The sequence below is a fragment of the Mastomys coucha genome, unplaced genomic scaffold, assembly GCF_008632895.1.
Source record: "Mastomys coucha isolate ucsf_1 unplaced genomic scaffold, UCSF_Mcou_1 pScaffold21, whole genome shotgun sequence".
Taxonomy (NCBI): Eukaryota; Metazoa; Chordata; class Mammalia; order Rodentia; family Muridae; genus Mastomys; species Mastomys coucha.
In genome coordinates this window covers 26,085,149-26,110,966 of record NW_022196904.1, presented here as the reverse complement: position 1 = coordinate 26,110,966, position 25,818 = coordinate 26,085,149, and the positions used below count along the sequence as shown (strand labels likewise).

Genomic DNA, 25,818 nt, shown 5'->3' with positions numbered 1-25,818 from the left:
AAAAAAAGGTTAATACTTATATGTAAGCATATGTATACCATAGGTGTGCAGGTGCCCACAGACACCAGAGGACAGTAACAAATCCCCTTAAAACTGGAATTATGGCCGTGAGTCACCATGTGGGTGCTGGGAACCAAACCCAGATTCTCTGTAATAGTAGCATGTGCTCTTACTGGCTGATCCATCTCTCCAGGCCCCAATCCTGGTTTCTGACATGATTCTCCAGTAACAGCAACTAGCATGCCTTAGAGAAATGTCTCCCTCAAGGGCTTGAACAAAGAATATACAAGATGAGCCTGGAGCATCTTGCAATCAGAGAGAAAGCCAAGGGAGTACTCGTAAGGCAAAATGACAGGTGTTTATCAAAGAGACACAAGAGCCAAATGAAAGAGCCTTCGGCTCTCAGAGTTAGAACGACTGGAGCATTGAGATGAATGGCCTGAGCCCAGATTGCAATCCAAAATCTAAACTAAGCATCCAAGAGTCTAAATAGAAGTGAGTATAAAACACTGAATAAATAACCAGAAGAGAGCACTGTGCACCTAGGCTTCATAAATAAGGCATTCGGGTTCCCCTCAAGGAGGTGGAGCTGACCTCCCTTCCCCTCCCCCCGCCCCATGCCTATGTGCATCCCATGCACAATGTCCTCTTGCAGAGTGAGCTAGTGAAGGGTGGGAGTCGCCTCACAGGAGAAACCAAACAAGGCAAACCAAGCCTAGGCAGGTGACCAGGTCCACATGGACATTTCTGATGACAATGGCACTGTACTTCCTCCAGGCATCACACAACCCCAGTGTAAGTCTGAGGAGCTGAGATGGGGAGATGCCCTTCCCAACACCTAAGCCTGGCTCCTTACAACTGTCAAGGTCATCACAAACAAGGGCAGGCTGAGGGACTTCCACAGCTCAGGGGAGCTCCAGGACACAGAACAACTAGATTCCCCAGGGTCTCCTCAGCCCAGAGAGTCACTGGGTGAGAACTGAGAAACCAGAGCAGATTAGCTAACAGTAACCAGCTATCAGTGTTGCTCCTGAGGGGCTAAACCTTCCACAGTAATTCCAGCAAAGGTGAAGACGGTGCAGTGTGCCCACAACTATCTACTACGCTCCCAACTCGCTAATCTAAAACCTTACTTAATTAAAAGTAAGTACTTCCTGCTCCTGCAGAAGACCTAAGTTTGTTCCCAGTCCAGATTCAGGTGGTTCACAACCATCCCTAACTGCAGCTCCAGGGGACTGATGTTCTCCTCTGGCTCCCTGGGGACACCCCACAGACATGCCACGCACTCCCACACAGACACTCATAAAAAGATAAGATAAAAATGTTAAAGATGTTTTTCAAAAATGAAAACTTCCTGAATCTTTCCCGTCCTCCCTCCTTCCCTCCCCCCTCCCTCCTCTCTCTCTCTCTCTCTCTCTCTCTCTCTCTCTCTCTCTCTCTCTCTCTCTCTTCTCTCTCTCTCTCTCTGCCAAGGAAGATGCTTAAAAGGCAGCTGATAACATTCCACATCCTTTCCTGATACAATCTCCAAGCAAGCCAGGAAGACAGCTTCCTTAAACTGATGATAAACATTATCTGAAATAAACAGAACCCCCTTAAGTGTTGAAACAGTGCAGATCCACAAAAGCACCCACTGGGTTCTTCCTGGGGTTCTGACACCTCTGGCAATGGAAAGAATGACCGCTTCAGATGATGTTGTCTCTACAGCCTGGATCAGTTCACCACTTGACTATATATTTACAGAGAGCTCATGCTTGCACGCACCCATGAGTACACTTGGGGTAAAGGTGGGGTGGGGGTATTGCTGACCTCTGTCATGGTGGGCTACCAAGGAAGTGCTGGCAAAAACCGACATCAGGTCACCAAGGCCATAAAGGGTTTTCTGAACCTAGATGTGGGCTCTTGGTGGACTATCATCCCCCTTTGAATGAGCTGTACTACATATAGCTCTCACCCTTCAACTCTGGCTGAATGCAGTTGTGTCTGATATGGAAAGTATGGGCACCACCTATGGGCAATAATACAACCAGGCTCACAGAAGAGCCATTAATCATCTCTTACCTGGTGCCCAGGACAGTCTGCATTCCAGATTTGCCGCTGTTACCTCCTTCCCTACAAACCCCAAATATCCTTTACAAGGGGGCAGACAGTAAACTAGGGATAGCCTCACTGATGTCCAGCTATGCCCAGGCTGAAGCCAGATCAGGACAGAATGTACCTTAGCTGGAAACTGGGCATCTCCACAATCTTCCAGGAAGAAAATAGCCCTCTGAGCAGTGCGGGCACAGAGGCCATTCTTCAGTGATAACAGTGTGCCTAGAGGGACGATTGAACAAGGAAGCAGGGATCTTGTCTAAAACCAGCATTTGGGAGGCGAGCAAAGGAGGCTCTTGAACTTCAAGCCAGATTTGGCTATGCAGTTAGACTTTGACAAAATTGAGGGCTGGGGTCATGGCTCAGTGGTAGTGTTTTGCCTATATGCTCAGTCCTATATTTCATCTCCATGAGAAAAGAATAGGAGGAAGGTGAGGAGGAGGAAGAAGAGAAGGGAAAGAAGGAAGGGGCAGAGGGAGAGGAGGAGAAAGAGGAGAAGGGGCGAAAGAGAAGAAGGAAAAGGGAGAAAAAGGAAGATGGGGATGAAAGGAGGAAGAAGAGGAGAAGGAGGAAGATGAGGAAGGAGAAGGGAAGAGCCTGAGAATCATGACTCCAGAGATCTGGAATCAGCTCCAGCAGACTGGCAGAACAGCCAGTGCTTGCCTACCCAGAGTGAGGGGTGCAGTCAGGGGCCCATGGAGCCCATGTGCTACAGGCTGCCTGCTGCCCCGAAGCTCTGGCCTCCAGGAGAAGCAAGTTGAGGCTTTGCCTCCATCCCTCTCCAGCCTTCCTCTGTCCTTACTGGAGCAAAAATTTCTAATCCCTTAAAGACAAAAAGAACCTCACCTGCTTAAAGTAAATATGACTAGGGTTTTACAACTTGAGACGTTGGTACACGGGAGGCTTCACCACTGCCCCAGCACCTGGAGACTCCTTGGATGGAATATCCAAGTTGGGGTTACTATAGGTTTATGTGTATCTATGAGATGTGTGGTGTGAGTGTGCTAGTGTGTGTGGAGTGTGATGTGTACACAGTATGTAGCATGTTGGGCACACAGAAGACGTGTTTGTGTGGTGTATACAGGAGCATGGGGGTGTAGGGATGTGTATGGGAGGTATCAGTGCATAGTGTGTATAGGTGTGGCTGTGTGTGGTAGGCATCAGTGTGTAGTGTGTATAGGTGTGACATGCATGTGATAAAGAGATGAAGTCCCTCAGGCTGTGTCCCAACCCCATCTCCCTAAATCTGGACATAACAGGCACCCTGAAGACAGCAGACATATGGCTCATTCGATTTGTCCAAAGCGCAGGAAAAAGCAATAAGACCTTTAATTTTAAAAATGCACAGCTGGGCAAGTTCTTCATTAACACTGGCCTAAAAGAAAACAGGAGGCTACCACTGTGAGCTACTGCCTGTGACAGGAAGCCAGAAAAACCCAGTCCTAGTGGAGGGCTTCCAAGCAGGGTTGAAGATTGTCGAGAGGGATTTCTTCACTGGGGAGAATTGGGGGTGGGGGGGTGAGGGGATGGTCATACCCACAGAACCTGTTTTCCCCACAGTACCCACCCCTACAAGCTGTCATGACAGGGCCCCAAATCGCTCCTTCACAGATGGGAGTGGGGGAGACAGCAATCCCAATTAAGGTCCCAGGCTGTCAACGGCATCAAGTTATTAATCTCCTTGTAGTAAATGTGAACCGGGACCTGCTTACACAGCCAATTGAGCATGCTCTAAATTAGTGTTTGCAGGTAATTGATTTAGCTGCCAGCCCCATGCCAGCCAGCTACAAGCCAGTTACGCCACTAACATTAAATAATATGAGGTGGTAAATCGGACCGCCTGATTGGGCCCGGAGTCAGATGCTGGGTGAGCCCGATTTGTCCAAACATTAATGTCTTATTGGTTTAACACAATTTACTACACCTTGATTTTGGAAAATGATTTTCATTTCCTTGTTGGCAGGCGTAGCACAGAGGAGAAGGCAGTGTCTTCATAAATGACATCAGCTAGCTTACGCTTTTTTAACGTGCCCTCAAGATTGTATAATAAATCTCTGATAATTAAAAAGGGGGGGGTTAGAATGAGGTCTCTAGCTGGCATCCCTGAGTGGGTAAAGCTGTTTGTCTGGTGCTGCCCGACTTCCACCCCAGCTTCCAGTCCTGGCTGAGAGTCTTCCCACCTCACCCCTGCCCTGCTCTGTGGCCTGCAGGTTTGAAGGATGCCTGCCATCAGTGCAGGGCACCATCAGCACATGTGAGAAGGAAGCTCGCTTTCTTTTGCCTCCGCAAGTCCACAGCACACTCACACTTGGGCTGCCCTGATCTATCTGCCCAGCAGTCCAGTCTGTCCTAAAAGGGACACATTCCCTGGGTAGCCAACAACGCCTGCTTTAGAAGGCTCTGATTTCAACTTGAAAATAATGCTCAAGTCTCCAGTGGCATAAAGAATGTTAGAAAAATAGCTCAAATCTCTTTTTCTCCTCTCTTCCATCCATTCATCCATCCATCCACCCACCCATCCATCCATACAACCCACATATGTTTCCTGACCAGCTACTGAATAGGAAGATGAGACACAATTCCTGAGACATCTCCAGGTTCTCATGGACACAGACTGCAATGGTGCCAGAAAGTGGCCCAGGAAATGACAGACAGGCCTGCTGGTGGAAAGAGAATTGAGGCTAAGAGTCAACCCAGTTCATGGCCACAGATGTCTAAGGGGCAGGGGAGTGCCCACTTGAAACCTAGGCAGCAACATCTTCAGATGTGATGAAATCCACGGACAACTGTCTCTCTATTACGTCCAGGAGCAGACTTTGCATCTCATTCCTGTTACCACCTCTTCCACTCTTCCCTGTATGCCCATTCTCACCAGCCCCTTTATGTTATGTTCTCAGGGACCCCATGATTGGGTGCTCCCACAGGCTGAGGCCCACAGACAGACGCCATTTCCCTCTACAGTAGTGGTTCTTAACCTTCTTAATGATGCAACCTTGTAATACAGTTCCTCGTGCTGTAGTGACCCCCAAACCATAAAATTACTTCGTTGCTACTTCATAACTAGTTGTGCTACTGTTATGAACTGTAATGTAAATATCTGATGTGTAGGATATCTGATATGCAACCCCAAAGGGGTTGAGACCCACAGGTTGAGAATCACTGCTCTAGAATCTAACCGTCTGCATCTTTTATGGGCCACAGGTGGATGTGGCATACATGGTACACATGAGAAAACCAGCTGGCCATCATGCCAAATCCTTGCACTTGGCACCCTCTGTATACCTAGCCAGCTGCTGGCGAAGCTTCAGACTGCTCTGGCCATAACTCAGAGATCCAGGCACCAAGCTCTCCCCAGGATACCTAGCAGCCTGGTGTAATGCACAGTCTCTGTTTGAATCTTGGTTTAAGGATACCAAAGAATCCAAAAAGAAAAGACAGTCTTACATCAATGTAGACCAAAGCAAAGGATAATACTAAGATATTATAGTCAGGGCACTGGAGGGAGTACTCCGGGATCAAAGCACTTAGTGATCTTCCAGAGGACCCAGATTTGGTTCCAGGACCCATATCAGGTGAGCTGCTTGTAACTCCTGTTCCAGGGATCCATTGTCCTCCTGAGGCACCTGCATGTACACAGTACACATAAACTAATACACACACACACACACATCATATGCATAAGAGAAGGCTGACAAGATGGCTCAGCAGGTAAAAACACTTGCCTCCAAGCCCAGCAACCTGAGTTTGATCCTTGGGACTCAACAGACAGAAGAGATAGATAATCTTCTGACCACCATAGGCATGCTCAGGCATGCATGTGCCCACACACACAAACTAAACCAATAACTAACTAAATATGAGAAGTCAGTCAGTCTTTGGCAGAAGAAGGGGGCTGACTCTAAGGACCCTGTGGATACCAAGCAGCCTTCGCAGACACCCAAGCCGCTTGTACCCACCCACGCCTCCTCCCCTAACATTTCAAACCAACTGGAGGTTACTTCAAAGACCCAACACAATGTCCACAGTGGTTAACATTGTGTAGCCTGCAGAAAAATGACAAGGAAAGGCCTGTGTGTATTCAGTTACTGACTCAAATTAAATATAAGTTTGTGCCACAGTTGGCAGGTGGCTGAATCCAGGCTCAGGTACAGAAAGCTGCTTGTGTTGTTCATTTGTATAGTTAGACGGGATAATGGCAGGGTAGTTATAGAAGGAGAACCGTCTCACTGACTGAGACATCTCCTGAAATATTTACATGGGAAATGACATGATGTCTGGGCTGTTCACATACACCAGCAAACCAAAACATAAACACAAAACTAAACAACAATGGATGAGCACCTCGGGGTTCATTATGCTATAGAACTCCTTTACATTTCTGAAAGACAAAACCCCTCCACTATACCCAGGCATTCCTTGCTACAGACCCAAAGCCGACGTAGCTCTGCCTAGGGTGACAGTAGGGTTAGGGTCAGGGCTGAGGAAAGAGTGTCACAGGGTCCCTTCCAGAGCCAACCCCCTACAGCACAGGGCACAGCCGACTGACAGGCAGAGGTTGTGGAGCCCCACGCTGAGATATGCTATTCTTGCTCTGATTTCTTGGTTATTTTTATTTGAGGCATCTGTTATGGGTCACTATGAGTCAACTCAATTGGGAACAGGTTTCTGGGCCAGTGCCAGTCTGAGGGGCTCATTGCTCCGCTTTTTACCCTGGGCTAGCCAACAGCTCTCTTCTCATTTCAGATCCTTGAGGGAGGAAGGGAAATGCTGTGCAAACTGCAATCAAAGAGGCTGTGCACGCCCTTTCCCAGTGTCCTTGGCGAGACAGAGGCTCCCTCAGCTCTGATAGACAGTTGTTACATGCCCCCTCCTGGGACATCATAGCAGCTGAGGAAAGCCATTTTAATGATTCCATGTCCTTCAGGGTAAGAAGAGGACTCCAGACACTCAGCTGACCTTTCAGGGTTAAACTCTGAAAAAGTCCTCCATGTCCAAGCCCACAGTAAACATACATGTCATGCTGGCCACTGCTGACCCCACCTGTGTGCCTCAATACTGCTCTTTACACTGATGTGGCAGGCAAAGCCACGAGGGTTGGGACAGCATAATAGTCCTTTCTCTGCTGCTATAATAAAATACCCAAGACAGGCTATTTTATAAAGAAAAAAGGGTTTGTATAGCTTATAATTTTGGAAGCTAAAAGTTCAAGATGAGGCTCACTGGTTTGGCGGCTTAAGAAGCCAGAGATCTGGGTGTGGCCAGGTTGGCTCATCTTACAACAATCCTTTCTCAAGAACTACCTTTGAGTACAGGACTCCCAGTAACACAAAGGCCTCTCAATAGGCCCCACCTCAAAGGCCCAACTCGAGTCATATCACCACACTGTGGGCCCAGCTTCCCTGGGTCTTTCCAAGGACAGGAGCCTTTGGAAGACACAACAGAAAAGAATCAGCTCCCCCTCGCACAGGGCAGGCCTGATGGCCACCAGAGGGGCTTGGGGCTGTCAGCATGGGAAAGGGGTAACAGCTGTCAAGTACAAACAAATTCAGGTAGGAAAGGGAACCTGGGATGGGAATGGTGGACAAGTACATCTCCAGGTCACCGTGTAGTCACTGATGGGAGACCCAGGATGACCCAGGATGGGGTGGGGGATGTGATCTGGGTCCTAGAGCAGAGAGAGGCTTCCCCAGGCAGTGCCTGGGCATGACGACCTACGAGTGGCAAGCCTAATTGGAGCTGGAGGCGGATGGGGCTCTCCAGGGAGCTTTATGAGCCATTTAACCATCCCTCGACCCAGTCGCCCAAGCACAACAGACTTAATGGTGGTGTTTACACATAAAAATGGCAAGCTGTTTTACTAGTGGCTTTTGGAGGCACAATAGTGGCTATTGGATAAAGTTTCCCCCACAAATTTCAGAAACAAAATCCAGGAGTGGAATGATGGGACACTAAACCAGCCTGGTTTATCAAGGCCCATTATCATCGAACACCGCCAGGAGCCTAGGAGGTGGCCGCCACCAGAGGGACCGTAATCTCTGCCTAGGATGCCAAGGCTGCACATAATCCCCACTTAACCACGTACGTGTGTGCGTGTGTGTGTGTGTGTGTGTGTGTGTGTGTGTGTGGGTGGGTGTGGGTGTGGGTGTGGGTGTGTGTGTGTGTATGCTACTCCAGACCCTCATCTGTTACTTGCTTGGGGAACATAAATTGCTGGGGTTTTACATTTTAATCTTTACTCAGAGACACACAGCTTACCTTTCCATCTCGTATTCCTTCATCCCCACTTTTACAGCCTTCATTACCTAGAGGATGGGCATTAAGCAAAGACATTTGTATTAAGCAGATAAGTAGCACGGCCTTATAAATAATGTATAACACTTTTTCAAAAGCTCCTCTTTAAAGGAAAAAGGAGGGGGTGATCTGTGCACAGTGGTGCAGAAAAGTGACAAATTGGACCTTTGTAACAGCTCCAAGACCCACAGAGTTTACGCGGACCATTGTGGAGTGCCTTGGTTTGGAAGCCGATAGATACCACGCTACAGCTTGCAGGTGGCCAGAAACCTAAAGACAAAAGATTCAACCAAGATGTTTGTCGAATCCTGAATATTAAGAAAGGGTCTTATTTATTTACTTACTTTTACCTAATTTTCATAAACAGAGAAATTAGCCAGAACAAGAGATAACAAGACCTTTTGCCTATGGGTGTCATCTGTAACACTAAGCTGTGATGGTCCCTGAGCAGGCAGGCTATTGCGGGCACCTTGAGTGGCCTTTAAAATACTGGTTTCTTTATTTGCATGGGGAGCTGTCTGTGAAAAATAGGTGATGGGCAGATTTGGTAAAGCACACCTACAATACTTGAGAGGTGGAGGTGGTAGGATCATTGCTCTGAGATAGCCTGGACTACAGAGTGAGCTCAAGGCCATCCTGGGATATATAGCAAGATGTCTTTAAAAACAAAAAGAAAGAAAAGGAAAAAAATGGCTCAACAATTAAAGAATGCTTGCTGCTCACTCATGAGGACTGGAGTTTGGGTCCCAGCACTCACACTGGGCTCACAACTGATCCAAAGGATCCAATGCCCTCTTCTGGCCTCCAAGGGCACTGTACTCATATGTACATATACTTACACAGACACAAATAAACAAACAATAAATTAAAAAGGGAAAAAAGATGGTGGTGTGGTTTGAAACAGAATGGCCCCATAGGATCACAGATTGAATGTTTGGTTGCAGGGGAGTAGGAATTTGGAAGGATTAAGAGGTGTGGCCTTGTTGGAGGGAGTGTGCCACCGGGGATAGGCTCTGAGGTTACAGAAGCCTGTGCCAAGCCCAGAGTCTCTTTCTTCCTGCTGTGTCTACAGATGTGGATGCAGAACTCTCAACTTCTCCAGCACCATGTCTGCCTGTGTGATGTCATGCTCGTGATGTCAGTCTCCCTGCCAGGATGACAATGGACTAAACCTCTGAGACCATAAGCCAGCCCCAATTAAATGCTTTTTTTAAAGAGTTGCTGTGGGCACGACATCTCTTCACAGCCACAGAGCACTAAGACAGGCAGCAGCAGGAGCTGGGATTACAGTCGCAGATGATAGATGCTTTAACACTGGCTGGGAAGTCCAGGAGGTCAGGAAAGCCCTGCTCTCTTAGCAGTGGGGCCACTTGGTTAGACAGTGTGTGGGACTGGGATCATGGCCCTCATGCAGGTAGGTACCTTAAGAAGAAAAGAGGGAGCAGAGTCTCCATCCATGCCCTGCATCCACTAAGAGAGATTTCTCCCACCTTCCTTTTCCAGATCATTTATCTTCCTTACAGTTCTCACACCCTGCCCAAAGCCATGTCCCCACAGACTAGTGTGTTTGAATACTTGGGCTCCGGTGGGTGGTGCTGTTTGGGGGACGCTGTGGAACCGTTAGGAGGTGAGGCCTAGCTGGAGGAAGCTGGGTGCCGGGGAGCTGGCCCTGAGGGCTGTAGCCAAGCCAGCCACACTTCCACCCCAGTCTCTCTGCTTCTTGGTGGGCTGAGGTGTGAGGCTGCATGCTCCTGCCACCCATCACTCCACCATGACAGATTATAAGCCAGAACAAATCCCTCTTCCCCGAGGTCACTTCCTGTCAGGCGTTTGATCACAGCAATTAGCAAAGTCATTAATGCGCTACTGCCCAACAGAAGCTGGTGCCCAACTCACCTCACGGTGGGCCTCGCTGGAGATCCGATTTGTATAGCGCAAAACCTCCAGCTCCATGTCTGTCTTGAACACTCGGCTGCAGAGAGGAGAGAAAGACAGGGCTGACTCAGTGATCTGGCAGGGCTGGAGAGACTTCCCCAGGGAGAATGACCACTGCCCCTGGGAACTAGGCCAGAGAAGCCCAACACCCACAGCAATGGGTAATCCTGAGCTATCTAGAAGAAGATCTGTGGTCAGGTGAATGGAGCAGCTGCCCCTTGTCCTAGCACCAGCCGCAGGCAGACAGCCTACAGCAAAGATGGCTGGCAGCTGGTAGGGGTCTCCAGCCTCGGTGGCCAGACAGACCCTGCCTGCCTGAGCCCCAGTTTCTTGAGTCACAGAAACAGAATAGGATCTACATGGCAGATGGGTTGGGCCTTACACTGAAGAGGTATCCCAGGGATCCCAGGGTATCCCAGGGATCTGCCCTATTGGCTGACGGTACCTGTAGTGGTTTGAATAAAATGTCCCCCACAGGTTCGTTCATAAGGAATGGCACTTTTAGGAGGTGTGGCCTTGTTAGAGGAAGTGCATCACTAGGAGGTGGGCTTTTAAGTCTTGGAAGCTCAGGCTCAGGCCTAGTTGCTCACTGTCTCTGCCTGCTACCTTTGGATGAAGAGTCGGCCTGCACACTGCCTTGCTCCCCACCAAGATGATAACGGACTTAACCTCTGACAATGTAAGCCAGCCTCAATTTAATGTAGTCCTTTATAAGAGCTGCCATGGCCGTGGCAATGTTCTCTTCACAGCAATAGAAACCCTAACAAAGACGACAGAACCTCTTGTATCCTCCCCAGTTCTAGCCCGTGGGACAGCCCAAGTGTACCATGTGACCAAGCCTTTGACCAAGCAGGGCTGGGTGGTAAGAGACAAAGGGGATGGTGGGTCTCTCTACCCTATGTGCAGGAACGAACATGGAAAACCATGGTCTGCAGAGAGCAAGAGACTGGGGAAAGCATGAGAATAGAGGTGGTGAAGAAGTGTCAGCAGGGGACCTTGAGGAGTCCATGGCATGAAAGGCACCAGGAACATGGGACAGAGACAGAGCACCACACCCCAGGTGTGGTTCAGACACTCGACTCTGCCTCGGTTTCCTCATCTGCAAAGTGGAGATGATGGTAGTGTTCATCCAAAGGAATAAGACAAGGTCTCATGACTTAGCCCAGGCTGGCCTTGACTCGCTACAATGTGTGCCCAGCAAAGTTCTGGCACTTTGAAGGGAGCAGTGCCAGGCACCCAAGAGAGCCGTGTCTGGCCTATGAGGAGAGAGTAAAGCTTGGAGCTGTTGGCTGACCTACACTGCTTGCCTTGAAGCCTTAGATGAGCTGCCTTAATCTGCACAGAAATAGAACTCCCATCCCTCAGTACCACAGGGGATTGCTTCTGGGAACACCCCCCCCCCCCATTACAGTCAAATCCACAGACTGCACATAGCCTGCACATAACCTCCTGTACTTAGAATCCTTTCTAGATGACTTACCATACCCAACACAAAGGGAATGCGGTGTGAGGGTTACTGTGTTATTCAAGAAGAAATGATAAGAAAATGGGGCTCTGCATGTATGCTATGCTGTGGCTTAATTCTGCGAGGTCCTTGGGGGCTCATGTTTTGCTTACTTGCTCCACAGGTGGGATACTGTTTTGGGAGATTCTGGAATTTTTAGTAGGGACTAGGTGGAGGTCACTGGGGTGGAACCTTAAAATATGCCTCCACTTCCTGTCAGCCCTCTCTGCTTCCTGGTTACCCAGGGAATGAACAACTCTCCTCTGACACATGTTCCCGCAGCTATGATGCTCTGCCCAAGAGCACCATAGGGCCAAGCACCCATGGATGTAATTGTGAACCAAAACAAACCCTCCTCCTGACCTCCTGAGGCTTTGAGAGATATTTTGTCACACAGAAGCAAAGTGACTGGCATAAGTTCAGATGCAGCCACTGCAGGACCCACTAGAGCACATGGACTATATGTGAAGTAGATGATATGCATAAACCAGCACTGAGGCAGGACTGAGGGCCCAAGGGAGAGCAGAGGCTAGACCATGGCATTCCTGCCTACTTCCTTTAGGCAGATTTAGCATGATGCTCAGCACTTGGCTGATTCACACACCGATTTTTAGAAAGTCCTGGAATTTCTTCCCTATCGTGGCTGACTGAACCCATGGAAATGGGTGATGATTGCATTGCCAAACACTGGAATGTTTACACCCCAGCAGGCCTGCTCAACAAAGCTGAACACATCTCAGAAAATAAACATAGCCTCCTTTCTTCTTAAATCACCATTTGCCGTGGACTCACTTCTGTAGGTCCCAGGAATGGCAACAGAGATTGGCTACTTTGCCCTAACTCACCTCCTCAGGCACTCATTTCTCCAGGAGTCTTGCTGACTCCTTACGTCATTTGGGTTGTTACTGGTGGGACAGCTGAGGGACGAATGTGTCTGCAGCCCAGTCAGGCCTGCTTCTTCACCAAGGGCCTTCCTCAGCACTCTTCCTCATCATTTATCCCAGAGATAGTTTCCCAGGGAACGCAGCCTGAAAAGGCATCTTATTTCCATTTTGTAGTCTGGCAAACTGAGACTTAGCCAAAAAGGTATCAAAGGCAGGCTGCATGGCCCACTGTGCTTCAATGGCTCTCTTGTCCTCAAACTTCACACAAAACCAGAATTCTACACCTAAACCACTGATCAAATACAACAGCAGAGGGTCACAGTCAACCATTCAAAAGCTCGGAAGTGAGAGAAATAGTTCCAGGCATAGTTCCAGCAAAAAAGATAATGAATGGATATGAGATGCCTTTAAGATTTATTTTTATTATTTTAAATTATGAGAACATCTGTGTGTGGGTTTGTGCATGTAAGTGTCATTGCAGATGGAGACCAATATCAGATGCTGGATCCACCTGGCTGGAGTCACAGGTGGTTGTGAACCACCAAGTGGGTGCTAGGAACTCAGGTCCTATGCAATAGTATGCATCCTTGACCACTGAGCCATCTCTCCAGCCCCTGGGATATTTTTAGAAAGTGGCATTGGTCTGAAAGTATAATTAAAAGCAGCAGAAGGTAAGGCAGACAGCAAGTCAAGGAAATAAACTGTAAAAAATCAGTGTTCAAAGTATGTGGCTTTGAGAACATCCACGAGAATTGGATGTGTTCATTTCTACACAGACATGCAAGATACTTAAGAATGCTCAATGATGTGGTAAATGAGGCACGAAGTCCTCCTATCCATAAGAGAAGAGAAAGGCAAATGAAACTCTGAATTAAATAGAGGCACAGAAGCTACAGTGAGTTGCCAAGCATTGAAACAACGGCACACATTTCCTTCCTGTGCAAGGGGGATCTGGAGTCTCATGGTGGATTTAGCATCATGGGCAAGGTAGGTCAAATCAGAATTACTTGCATCCTAATGGAGCGCAGTAAGCAACAGGTGCCACCTGCAATGGTACATATCACGCACAGTGCCAGTAGGTCTGACTTCAGTCAACAGGAGACATGGATATGAAGGGGCACATGAAGTGCTCCAACACAAATCCAGAAGCTAGAACGCTCTACAGTATTGCAGCCACCCTTCTAACAGAGGTCAGGGCTATTGTCTGGACCTTAACTGTCCCCACAGAGAGACCTTCCCTCCTCTAAAACTGGGTATCTCTGGGATTTTGTCACAGCAGCAGAAAGCTGACTATCACTGGTAAGAAAATGTCACTGCATCCAGGGAAAATATGGGAACCACACTGGATGTGTCAAGGACAACTGGGGAAATTCCTGTTTATAATTGTTTACTAACTTAAAAAAAATAGATTTCCTCATTAACATGTTTTACAGATTTATTTATGTGTATGTATATGTGTCTGAGCATATGTATGTGTGTCACGTGTGCAGGTGCCTGTGGAAGTCTGATGATGTTGGACCTCCTGGATCTGGAGTTACAGGCGCTTACACCTGATATAGGTGCTAGGAACTGAGCCCATGTTCTCTGCAAGAACAAGGTCTTGGGTTTATATTGCTGAGCTAGAGCTAGGACCAGAAGCAACTTGGGGAGGAAAGGGTTTATTTTATCTCACCACTTGAACTCCAGCATCCAGAGATTTCAGGGTGGGAACCTGAAGGCAGGAGCTGATGTACAGACCATGGAGGGGTGCTGCTTAGTGGCTTGCTCCTCATGGCTTGCTCAGCCTGCTTTCTTATAGCATCCAGGACCACCAGTCCAGGGATGGCCCCACCCATAGTTTTCTGGGTCCTCCCACATGAATCACCAAATTAAAAAAATGTACCACATGCTTCACCCCAGGGCCAGAGATGGGAAAGCATTTTCTCAATTGAGTTTCCCTCTTCTAAAATGACTGTGGCTAGTGTCAAGTTGACATCAAATTATCCAGCACAAGTAGCAACAAGTGCTCTTCACTGCTGAGCCATCTCTCCAGCCCCTCCTTATTACTGCAAATGTGTCATTTACACTGACATAGGTTTTATGGGTATAGCAAAACACACACGCACATACATATCCCCAAAGACAGAGTTTTTCTTTCAGCACTGGCTGTCCCGGAACTCAATCTGTCGATCAGGCTGGCCTTGAACTCATAGAAATCTGTGCCTACCTCTGCCTATGCCTCCCGAGTGCTGAGATTAATGGCGTACCCCACAACCGCCCAGTGCATCTCAATATTCTTAGTGATCCTAGCAGTATTATCAACTCAGGCATACTTTTTTTCTTTTCTTCTTTTATTTTTGAGGCACAGTCTTACTATGTAGACTAGGATGGCCTTCAATTCTTTATGTAGCCCAGGCTAGCTTTGAACTTTCAATCTCCTTGACTCTGGTCCTAAAGTGCTAGGGTCACAGGTATGTACCATTATATGTAGCTATATATCATTTCTTTATATTACAAGCATTCAAAACTCCTCTCTAAATATTCAATTAATTGGTAGCAATCATATCTATTCAACTGCACCCTTATGCCTATTAACCACTCTCTATCCACACATTTCTTCCAGGCTCTGGTTATATTTTTCAACTTTTAAAAGTATACAAATGCTGCTTTTAACCTAACAAAAGGGTTTTTATTCTCCAAAGAGATATACCAAAGGGGAGCAAAATATGGAGTAATTGTTTGCAGTCCTGGGAATGGGACCAAGGGCCTCCTGTGGGTTAGGCATCTACTGCAGAGCTACATGCAAGCTGGAGGTCTGCAGCTGGTGGTTATGTAAGGGGAAAAAAAATCTCTTTGCTTTGCTACTAGAAGCCCGCCCTTGTGGAAGGCTGGATGGCGATGTTAGGACAATGAAGGAGCTGCCTCTGGGGAACATTCCTAAGGTGGGTATGGTCCACAACCAAGTGATGTCGATGCAAACCCAGCTTTATAGTTTTTTCATTTTTATCTCTGTTGTTATTTTTACCTTTTACAGTTATCTTCTCACTCCCCAAACATGGAAGATTTTCTGCTCAATAAAGAGCAGATGAAATGGTAAGAATCCTCTCCAAAAAATGAAAAACAAAAAAAAAAAACAACCATGATGGGAGTCGGAGGTGGAGGACAGCAAGCTGTGTGCGGTCTGGGAGGTGATGTGGAGTCCTGCATCCTCAGCTTGTGAGGGGAAGAGGGTACAGAAAGTTCACAGAGCAGGTCATGAGCAGGGCCCTTGCGTGGCAAGGTGGCAAAAGGACCCCAGCAAAGAGCCAAAAAACCACAGCACTAAAAGCATCCTGTGAGGGATGGGAGGCAGGGCGGTGGGCAGGATTTTGATCTACAGTCTCTATACTATTCTCATTATGGGGACCTCTCTCTTTTTTAATACAATTTATTAGCATATACTAATTAAACAAAATAATGGATCTCATTTTGACATTTTTGTATTTTTTTTTATAGTAGTGCAGGCCAGCCTTGAACTCAAGAATCTCTGTTTGACTTAGCCTCCTAAGTGACAGGATAAAAGGCATGTCTGTCATGCCTAGTTTCATTTATACATGTGAGTAATGTGCTTTCACATGCTGACCTTTCCACTGTCCTTTCCTGCCCTCATGCTGGACCACCTCGTCTTCGTAAATAGTCTCCCATACACACACACACACACACACACACACACACACACACACGCACACGCACACGCACACACACCCTGCCCCCTGATATCACACCCCTAACCTCCCACATACACATGCCCTCCCATACCACCACCATGCCATACACATAAACACATACAGACACATGACACACACACACAGTTTTAATTAAAATCCACACGTGAGGGGTATGTGTGGTGTGATATTCCCCTTTCTGGGCCTTACTTACTGCACTTAACATGACGGGCTCTAGTTTAATCAATTTTCCCACAAATGTCAACACTTCATTCTTTGCGGTGACTCCACACTCCTTAGTGTACATACATCAGGTTTTCTTTTCTCAGCTGTTAATGGACTAATTCCATGTCTGTGGAAAGCAATCTACTTATTGCTGTGAAAGGTACAGCAATAAATATGGGTGCACAAGTGTGTCTGTAGAATTCTGACTGAGTCCCTTTGGTGAACACCAGGAGTGGCACAGCTGGCTTTGAGATTTTGAGGCACCTCCACACAGATTTCCATAGTGGCTTTACAAGTTTACATTCCCAACAACAGAGATGGCCTAAAGAGTGGCAGAAAAACCACCCAGAAAAACCTGGGATTACTATCCAGAATATTTCCTTTAAAAAATAAAATCAAGACTGAAAGGACAAATGGCCCAATCAATAAATGGGAAAATGCACAGAGCAGGTGGTTCTGAAAGGAGGTAATAAATAAGAGAATGGTCATAAGCATGTGAGAAAACCCTTCAGCAACCTCCGCCATCAGGGAACTGCAGTAAGATCCCACCTCACTCCGCCAGAATGGCTATCAAGAAAACCACCAGAGTTTTCTAACAAGGTACACACATACTGCTTGGGCAACACTTTTAAACCTTTAATGGGGGGCACCCATGGTAAATGTGCATTCACCTTGCTAGTAAGGACGTGCCAATCTGACATTCCCAGTTGGGAAGTTAAAAAATGTCCCTCTCTCAAAACCTGGAGACTCAGGAGAGAGAAAAAGCAATTATAGCATGGGAAAGGAAGGCTGCCATGGGAAGGCCTGGGTTGTGCGGATGGAAAGGATCCAGACTCCTCCCAACAGAGGCCTCCCACAGCAAGACCTGCAGACTGGGCAGAGGAGAGTGGAGAACAGGCCCAGGGTCCTTGCTTTGACACTGCTTTTCATGGCTAGTTCAGCTCCTTTGCCGAAGGCTAAGCACCTTTCCCTCTAAAAAAAGCAGCAATCAGGCACCTTCAAGGTCAGCCAGGTTGGAGAAGCCAGTCAGCACCCTCCAGTCAGCGCCCGTGTCTCTGCCCAGGGGGACCTATGATCCACCCACCTGTCCTCTGCTGCCCACAAGAGAGAGCCAGGGGGAGGAACAGGATGAGCTCTGACTGCTGTGAATTCAGCCACTCCATCAGAAGCAGCCGGCCCTCGAGACAGCACAGAAGCAGCTGTGTCTCCATGATACATATGGGGCAGCCTGCCACTGGTTACTGTGAAATGAGGAAGGCCCTGCAGCATGTTACTGCCTTCCACAGGCTTTAAAGCCTTCCTTCAGAATGAAGTAGGCAGAACCACCCCAGCCTGTGAGACTGCTCCCAGACAGATTCCCTGAGGGACCTCTGATTCCACTGCAGGGGACCAGAATGTGTTGCTGGCACCCCACTCCCACTCCAGATCCCCACCCTGAGGGGCAGGTCTGGAGAAAAGGTGGGACTCAGATAAGCAGCTCCGGGTAACAGTGGGAGTCCACAATTTCACACAGGGTAACTTTGTGACTGATGCATCTCACTCCTTATTGCCACCCTCCACAGACTGCAGGCATCTCTTGGATGCAGTGATGGTTGAGCGATGCCACAACTAAATCGGATATGTGTCTCTGGCCCTTGGCCCTTCTACTGGGCTGAGATTGTCACCATTGCTCCTGACTGTACGTCACACACCCTCGGCCTGTGTCCACCCATCCACAGGGCCCCACCTTGTTTGCTGCGGAGTGCAGGGGAGAGCACAGGACTGGGAGGGGCAGTTGACAGGGAAGCTGCCAGCCACCTGCCTCACCGGATCACCGTATGGTCCCCATCTCTGGGGGGAGAATTCAGGAGAGGTAGACTCTCAACATCTTCCTCCTGCCCTACCCACCCTCCCTGCAGAGGCTCCTTCAGCAGAAGAACAGCTGCTAAGGGGCCGGCCACTCTGCCTCTCCTTCCACACTTGCCAAGTTTTGTGCTTCTGGACACATACGCTCCTTTCTCCTGCGGATGGCTCTCTGCTCTACCTGCCAAGTCCTTTACCCTCTTTGTTTTTGGGTTTTGAGGCAAGATCTTACTCTATAGTTCAAGGTGACCTCAAATTTACCATGTAGCCCAGGCTAGCTCTGAACTCTAGACCTTCCTGACTTAGCAGGAGTTTGAGGCTTATGGGCATATGCAGCACACCAGCTGCCCACATGTCCCCCTCACTGCAGCTCTAGGGCCGCTGTAACTGAACTCTTGTGCAGCAAACTCCCCTGCACTCACTCCACTCTTGCATCTGAGTTCCTCAAAGGCAGCTTCTTCACTACAAACCTCCCCTCCTTCCCTCTGCCTTCGGGCTATCCCGTACCCTCACCCTTCTGCCAACCTTCCTCTCACCTGTTCCTGGAGCCCAGGGCTCACAAGTGCATACAGGCATGGCCCATCCTTTTTTGTCCTCCTGACTCCCTCCACTTTGCTCCCATTCTCTGGCCTAAGCCCCTGGACTTGATCTCCTCTTGAAGGTCCCCAGCACCCAGGGCCTAGCATGCAAAAAAAAAAAAAAAAAACAAAAAAAAAACCACTGTGTTCTGGTCTCTAAAACCCTCCTGCTGCTGAAGGCAGATGCCTGGCATCTCTCCCTCTGATCCACTGATAGCCCACATCCAATCTATGGCTCCAAGCTGCCCCTCACAGGCAGAACTTCTCCAGACCCTCCCTTTCTCTATCGCTAGCCCTGCCTGCTTGGCATAGCACCTGGGGTCATGGTGAGGCAGAACAAGACTCTGACTTCTTGCTTCCAGGAACCTTAGGTGTCCTCTAGATGATTCTGCTTCCCACCCACAACCTGCACGCAGCCTCTCCCGCAGCCTCCTCCATCCTCCATCTGCCATTTCACCGGGCTCAGTGGCCCCCAGATACCAGAAAACAGCCTTTTCAAGGTTGGAGAGGGCACCCCCCACCTTTGGTTCCAGATAGTAGAGGGACTGTCCCAGAATGAATGCTCTTGAAAAATCTTTCAAAAGGTTGAGTGGATCTGAAGAGCAGGGAGCCACAGGGACGGACATCTGCGGCCCAGAGCGGAGCTGAGGAATGTGCTGCTGGCCACCACTGTCTGAAAAAGTCACAGTCAGACAGCATGATGCCTGGACAGCTCACTCTCAGGAAAAAAAGAGGACACAGGCATGGAAACATGCAGCTGCGCTCCCAGGATCTAAGAGGCTGGGGTAAGAGAAGCATGAATTTAGAGCTAGCCTGGGCTGCACAGTGAGACACTGCCTCTTGCTTTGGGGCTGGAGGGGGAGCAGGGCAGAGGCCACCTCATTTCTAATCCTAGCCAGGTAGTTCTTCAGTCCCAATAAGAACAGGGGAGTCCACCAGGACTGCACTGCTGTCCTGTCAGGCCAGCAGCACAGCCTCTTGGGAACTGCTGCTGGGCCAAAGAGAAGAAGAGGCCTGGGCTAGAAACCACCCTGACCACAGAGCCCTTGCTCCTCACTGGAGGAGACCCAGGTTAGAACCCTTGTCGCCTTCACTCTCTCCCACACTCATCCCTGGCTCCTCCCTACAGTGGAACACCATTCCCATGGTGAGAGAAAGAAGAACAGACCCCACAAAATTCGACTCATGTTAGCCAGTGGGGTTGGAAACTCAGAGCCCTGCCATTAGACCTCTACCTGGTTTATCCAGGGCTACTTAGAAAAAAAAAAAAAAATCTACCTGGAATAGTGAATCACCCTACAGTCCCAGCATTTGGGACACTGGGGCAGGAGAATGGAATCTGAGGGCAGCCTGAGCTACCTGGAGATACTATCCTTTTTAGGCAAATTATCCTTTTTTTTTTTAAAGATTTATTTTATGTATATGAGTACACTGTAGCTGTCCCCAGACACACCAGAAGAGGGCACTGGATCCCATTACAGATGGTTGTGAGCCACCATGTGGTTGCTGGGAATTGAACTCAGGACCCCTGGAAGAGTAGTCAGTGCTCTAAACCACTGAGCTGTCTCTCCAGCCTGCACGTTATTCTTAAAAGGCAGTACTCAGAGGTCTGGTTGGTCCCTTCCAACTTAATCTAAGCTTAAGCAGATCTCTGCATATACTAATGTAACCAATCATATAGCCCACGGGTGCTCTTGGTCTGTGGATTTTCCTAGGTGCCAGGAAGACAGGGCCTGTCCTACCTGATTGGTTAATTCTAAAACACCAGCCCAGATACCGCAGACAACACTCAGTCTGTCCAGCAGGCTGCATGGCTTCTCCGTTGGTGATGAGGTCACTTCTACCATGTCTAAGCAAGGAAAAGGGGTTCTCTGTCCTCTGTAGGTTACTGGGCCCAAGGGAAGGATTCTCATCTGTCCAAGAAGGCACGAGATGGCTACTTGAAAGTATATGATTCACCCACCAGTTTGGTATCATCACAGGAGGTCAAAGCCACTTCCTATGGGAAGAAACCAAGGAGCAGGGCTCAGGTTACAACATGAGCCCCTTATGAAGCCAGGGCAGGGCGGTTGGCAGCTTTAGTTCTCAGATGGGAAAAGAGGTACAGGTAATATGTGCTAGGAGATATGGATGCCACTTAGCCTTGGAGTAATGGCTGTGAGCATCATTATACCCAGGGGGTCGCTCCAACAGACAGGCAGGAGCAAACCAGCACATATCCAGAACCGAAGCACTCAGGAGGTGGAGGCAGGAGGATCATGGGTTTAAAGCCAGCCTGGGCATAGCAAAAACTCAGTTGCTGGATATGAAGCTCAGCAGTAGACACACACACACACACACACACACAAGCTAATGTGTATGGGAAGATGAGGATCATAGGCCTCACCCTGGAACCAGAAACTAGAATCTCCGCTATAGGCCTGAAATGACAAAAACTGTACTAGGCAGAGATTTATTTGTGCAATCTTTTTTTTTTCCCCTTAAATATTCACAGGTCACAAAACTGCCTTTAGGTATTAAACCCAGGATTAAGACATCAATTAACTGAGGTCTGAATGCAGCACTGATTAAAATAGTAGCAAGACAGGATGAAGTATTTCCCAGATCAGTCTCTAAGCATCAAGGTGCCAGCTTGTTGAATAAAATCCATTTAAAGGGCCAGGAACTCCATCTCTCCCAAAGCTCTCCCAGAGCATAGGCAATGGCTCTGCAGAGCCAGGTGGGCAGGAGTTCAATACCAGAGGACTCCCTTGGCCCTGCCCCCAACATCCTCTCCACACTGGAGACTGAGTGTAAGAAGAAAATCACAGTAACAGGAGGGACAAGAACGGGGCTGGGTAGAGTTACATATCCTTGAGAGGATCTACCAGCAAGTCCATAAATAAACCTGTGCCAAGCTCAGCCCCTAGACGGGTTGTGAGGACAGGCAGGTGTGGGGGGAGTCTACACTACACCCAAAACAGGGCCTGATTGTGCATGCCAGACAGAGCAAGTACTCAGCTGCTATAAAAGTACAGGCTCCTCACTTGGGCATCTCTGCAAACTTAGAGCAGGAGGAAGCATGGCATCTCTTCTCTTGTTCTGAGTCAGATTCCTATTCAAGGCCACACACTGTTAATAACTGCAGAATGTTTGTTTAGAAATCTGATTGTCTAGAATGAAACTTGACCTATTTCATTCACTCCTCAAGGTTGAAGGCATAAAGAGTAAATAAGATATTTAGACTCTAGGGAGCAGGAGGGTCAAATTTCCAATGTGGGCTATATAGTGACACTCCATCTCAAAAACAAAACTAAAGATAACTAAGGTATGGTACTGTGAGCTTTACAACATCCTATTCTGACCCCCTGTGTTGGTTCTTTTCTGTCAATTTGACACAAACCTACACATACCTAGGTAAAGGAAACTGTAATTGAGAAAATGTCTCTATAAGATTGGTTTGTAAACAAGTCTTGGGGTATTGTTTTCATTGATGATTGATGTAGATGATATAGTCCCTAAGCAGGTGGTCCTGGGGTACATAAGAAAGCAAACTTAGCGAACGGGTGAGCAAGCCAGTAAACAACATTCTTCCATGATCTCTGCTTCAGTTCCTGCCTCAAGTTTCTGCCCTGGCTTCCTTCAGTGGTGGACTGTGATGTAGAAGTGTAGCCAAATAAACCCTTTCCTCCCCAAGTTACTTTTGGTCATGAGGCTTTATCACAACAATAGAAACCTAACTAAGACACCCTCCAAAGACACTTTAGTGTCACCAATTACTGTTCTGACATAAACCTACACATACCTAGGTAAAGTCCTCTGTTCTGAACCTGCAGTCACTTCTCATTCCAGAAACAGCAGAGTCTCTCAGACAGATCACCCATGAATGGGGGGAAGTGCCCTAAAGACTGACAAAACTTAGAAAGGAAGTGTCTCCTACCCCCAAAACAGGAACAACATCTCATGAGAAGCAGCTAGTAAGACTTCTCTGGAGTCACCTGCCAAAACCACTGCTGAGACAGGGCCAGACAGACAGACCACAAGCTGACCCAGACTGTTTAACTATACAGATTTCTCCGTCCTGCCCTGCCCTCCCTAAAACTCAGGCCAACACCCACCAATGGCTGAGTCTCTTGTTCTCCATCTTCCCAATACAGCCACGGTGACTATACCCATTTCCACTTGATTTCTGAGGTTAGTGACCAGACCTGATTTGTTGGGTCAGATGCCTGTCACAGGACTCTGGGAAGAGTGACACTCCCCCATCCCATCTCCCACCTTCTGGTGCGTAGGAACCAAATTCTCTCTCTGCTTTGGGAATCTCCAGTCATTTCATGAAGGGTGCCAGAACTACTCAGTGCGAGACAGGCGGTGGTCCTACTGCAGTACTTCCCATATGCCAAGAATCTAGGTCATCATGTTTTTAAATTCTGGATGCTTTTTTAAATTTGGGACATGGTACCCAAAATGTTGGGTCTGGTGCACCTCTGTCCTGAAGCCCTCTGCAGCTTACCTCCTGTGCAGGCTGTAGGCAGGGGAGAAGTAGCTACATTACCCATAGCCTGCATTTTAATGCATGCAGGCCACTTTCACTCCCCTTAATTAACAGTTCTAAAACTGGCCTATGACTCAAATGAACACAGTCTCACTTAAAACCCAAGAAGAAGCACAGCAGCCACAGATACACTCACTCTTCCGTGATGTTGTGCCCCGGCACGGAGCTATGAGACGAGATGAAGGCATCTTCTTTTATTTCCCACCCTACCTCCAGATCAATTTCATCCTCTACAAAACAGCAGAGCCATGGCCCAGGCTGAATTATGGTAGTGGCATGCCTGCTCTTAGCAAGTTTCAACTTCTGACCTACACGTTCCAGCTGCAATACTGAAGCGCAAGCACAGAAATGTACAGTTATGATCTTGTGTTTGTGGGAGAGTACAATTATGGAGGAATTTACAGGAAATCAAAAAAGGCGCTGCCTGAGAGAGTGCAAAACAATAAAACAGTCACACAAAGAAAATGAATGCTACCCAAAACCAAACCCCAAGAAAAAAAAAATGAGAGTCCCAGTTCCCCATGCCTGGAGAGGCTGCTCTCCGCCTCCTAGTCAGACTGGTCCTGGAAAAGCCCCACATGCCTCAAAATGTTAATCTGGGCCTGAGGTGTGGGGTGGATGCCAGGGACGCTTTCACGTGTAGCCCCTGCTCTCAGACCCTCAGCACTTGACCAGCGACCCAATCCAAGGACTGCAGTCAGTTGGCCTTGCAGGGGGGCTAGGAGTGAGCTGAGGTGGCGGCACTGGGGTAAGCCCTGGACTCCGGAGTGCGCTGCTGAGCTATAAGACTGTGTAAGACTGTAGAGCCAACAGCTTGGACTCCTGGCTTTTCCTTGGGTGAGTCACTAACTCTCTGTATCTCAGTTTCCTTATCTGTGGCATGGGGATAACTAGAGCTGCCTTATACATAATAACAGCAACCTCTTTAAATAGAGTAGCTTGCAAGTGTTTATTAGCACAGGCCTTACATGGAGAGTCTTGGTAAGGGCCGGTGTTGTTAAGACATGCCAGCAATTGACTCCTGTCTCACCCAATCACTGTACCAGCCACCTGCTTTGCAGATGAATGAATAAACGTGGGGTGGCAAATCCTTCCATTCTCACCGAATGTTGGGTCTGACCACAGCTCTCTCATAGCTGAAGCAACAGAGACAGAGAAGTTCAGAGGTCTTGAAAGAGACAGAGACTGGGGCTAGTCTATGCCTGTGGGGACAGTCTCCCTTCTGCAGACACCCTCTATAGGGCCAAGCGGGAGAGAACAAGCAGCCAGGGCATTCAAGATCTGGGGGAGTTGTGAGTCAAATCCAACATTTGGGAAGAAAAAGTAGAAACAACTTGAAGTTTGAGGACAACCACCACCACCACCACCACCACCACCACCAAACAAGTAAGCAAAACCTAGGAACTCTCAAAAAATGTAACACCAAATGGTAATTTAATATCACAGAGAGTCCACCTGCTCTGAGAGATGAGGACCCGCTGCTGCCGCACCCAGAGCCCCTCCTCAGGTTCTGTCGAGGAGGGCAATAATTGTGGCTATGATGGATCTGCCAAGATCAACTGTATCACTGCAGAGACCGGGCCCTGTGCTATTAAAACACACCCCTGAGGCAGCAAGGACAATGTGACATTTCTGAAATTGTTCTACTACCATCAAATGCCAAATAAGTCCTTTTTGCTGCTCGCTTTAATAAAGCTGAGAGGTATTCTTATAAACGCAGACTCCACCTTGGAGCCTTGCAAATGTCACTGGAATTAAAGTGAGCTTGCTCTAAAGTGACGAACTAATGGCTCATCCCTCAGGGAGATGCTGGAGCTCACAAGCCAGCTGTGGTCTCCAACACACTCCTCACTGTAATGACCCCAGGGGAAAGTCCCAGTGCAGAGATAGTGGACACAGGCCAATTCCCAGTACCCAGCACTTGTCCTGCTGAGTGAGCTGCAGACACAGACGCTGGATCCTTGACACAAACAAGAAGAGGTGCCATGAGCCTGAAGGACACAGTCTCCATCCCCAGAGTGTGTGGCTGCGACTGGCACTGAGCCACAGTCACTACTGACACCTGTCAGCAGCTCTGGGATCTCTACCTGATCCCGTGGGCACCTGCTTCTGACAACGTGTGGATAAATCTCAGATCTGCTGCTCTCAGCCCTGTCAGTCTCCATGGCCCACTGCCTGTCACCCTGCCGTCTCCATGGTCACCAGACTCTTGGAGCAGCACTAGTTCCCACGCCTGCCTTTAGCTGAA

At 48.3% G+C, this 25,818-nt stretch overlaps 1 protein-coding gene across 1 annotated transcript in view; it reads right to left on the bottom strand.

Moving 5' to 3' along the window:
- Pepd (peptidase D) overlaps positions 1-25,818 on the bottom strand; it is a 135,066-nt gene that overhangs the window by 66,694 nt on the left and 42,554 nt on the right. The window contains exons 8-9 of the mRNA XM_031386186.1: positions 10,282-10,357; positions 8,350-8,396 (exon numbers count right to left, since the gene is read on the bottom strand). Coding sequence (XP_031242046.1) covers positions 8,350-8,396; positions 10,282-10,357 — 123 coding nt within the window. The remainder of the gene's footprint in view (positions 1-8,349; positions 8,397-10,281; positions 10,358-25,818) is intronic.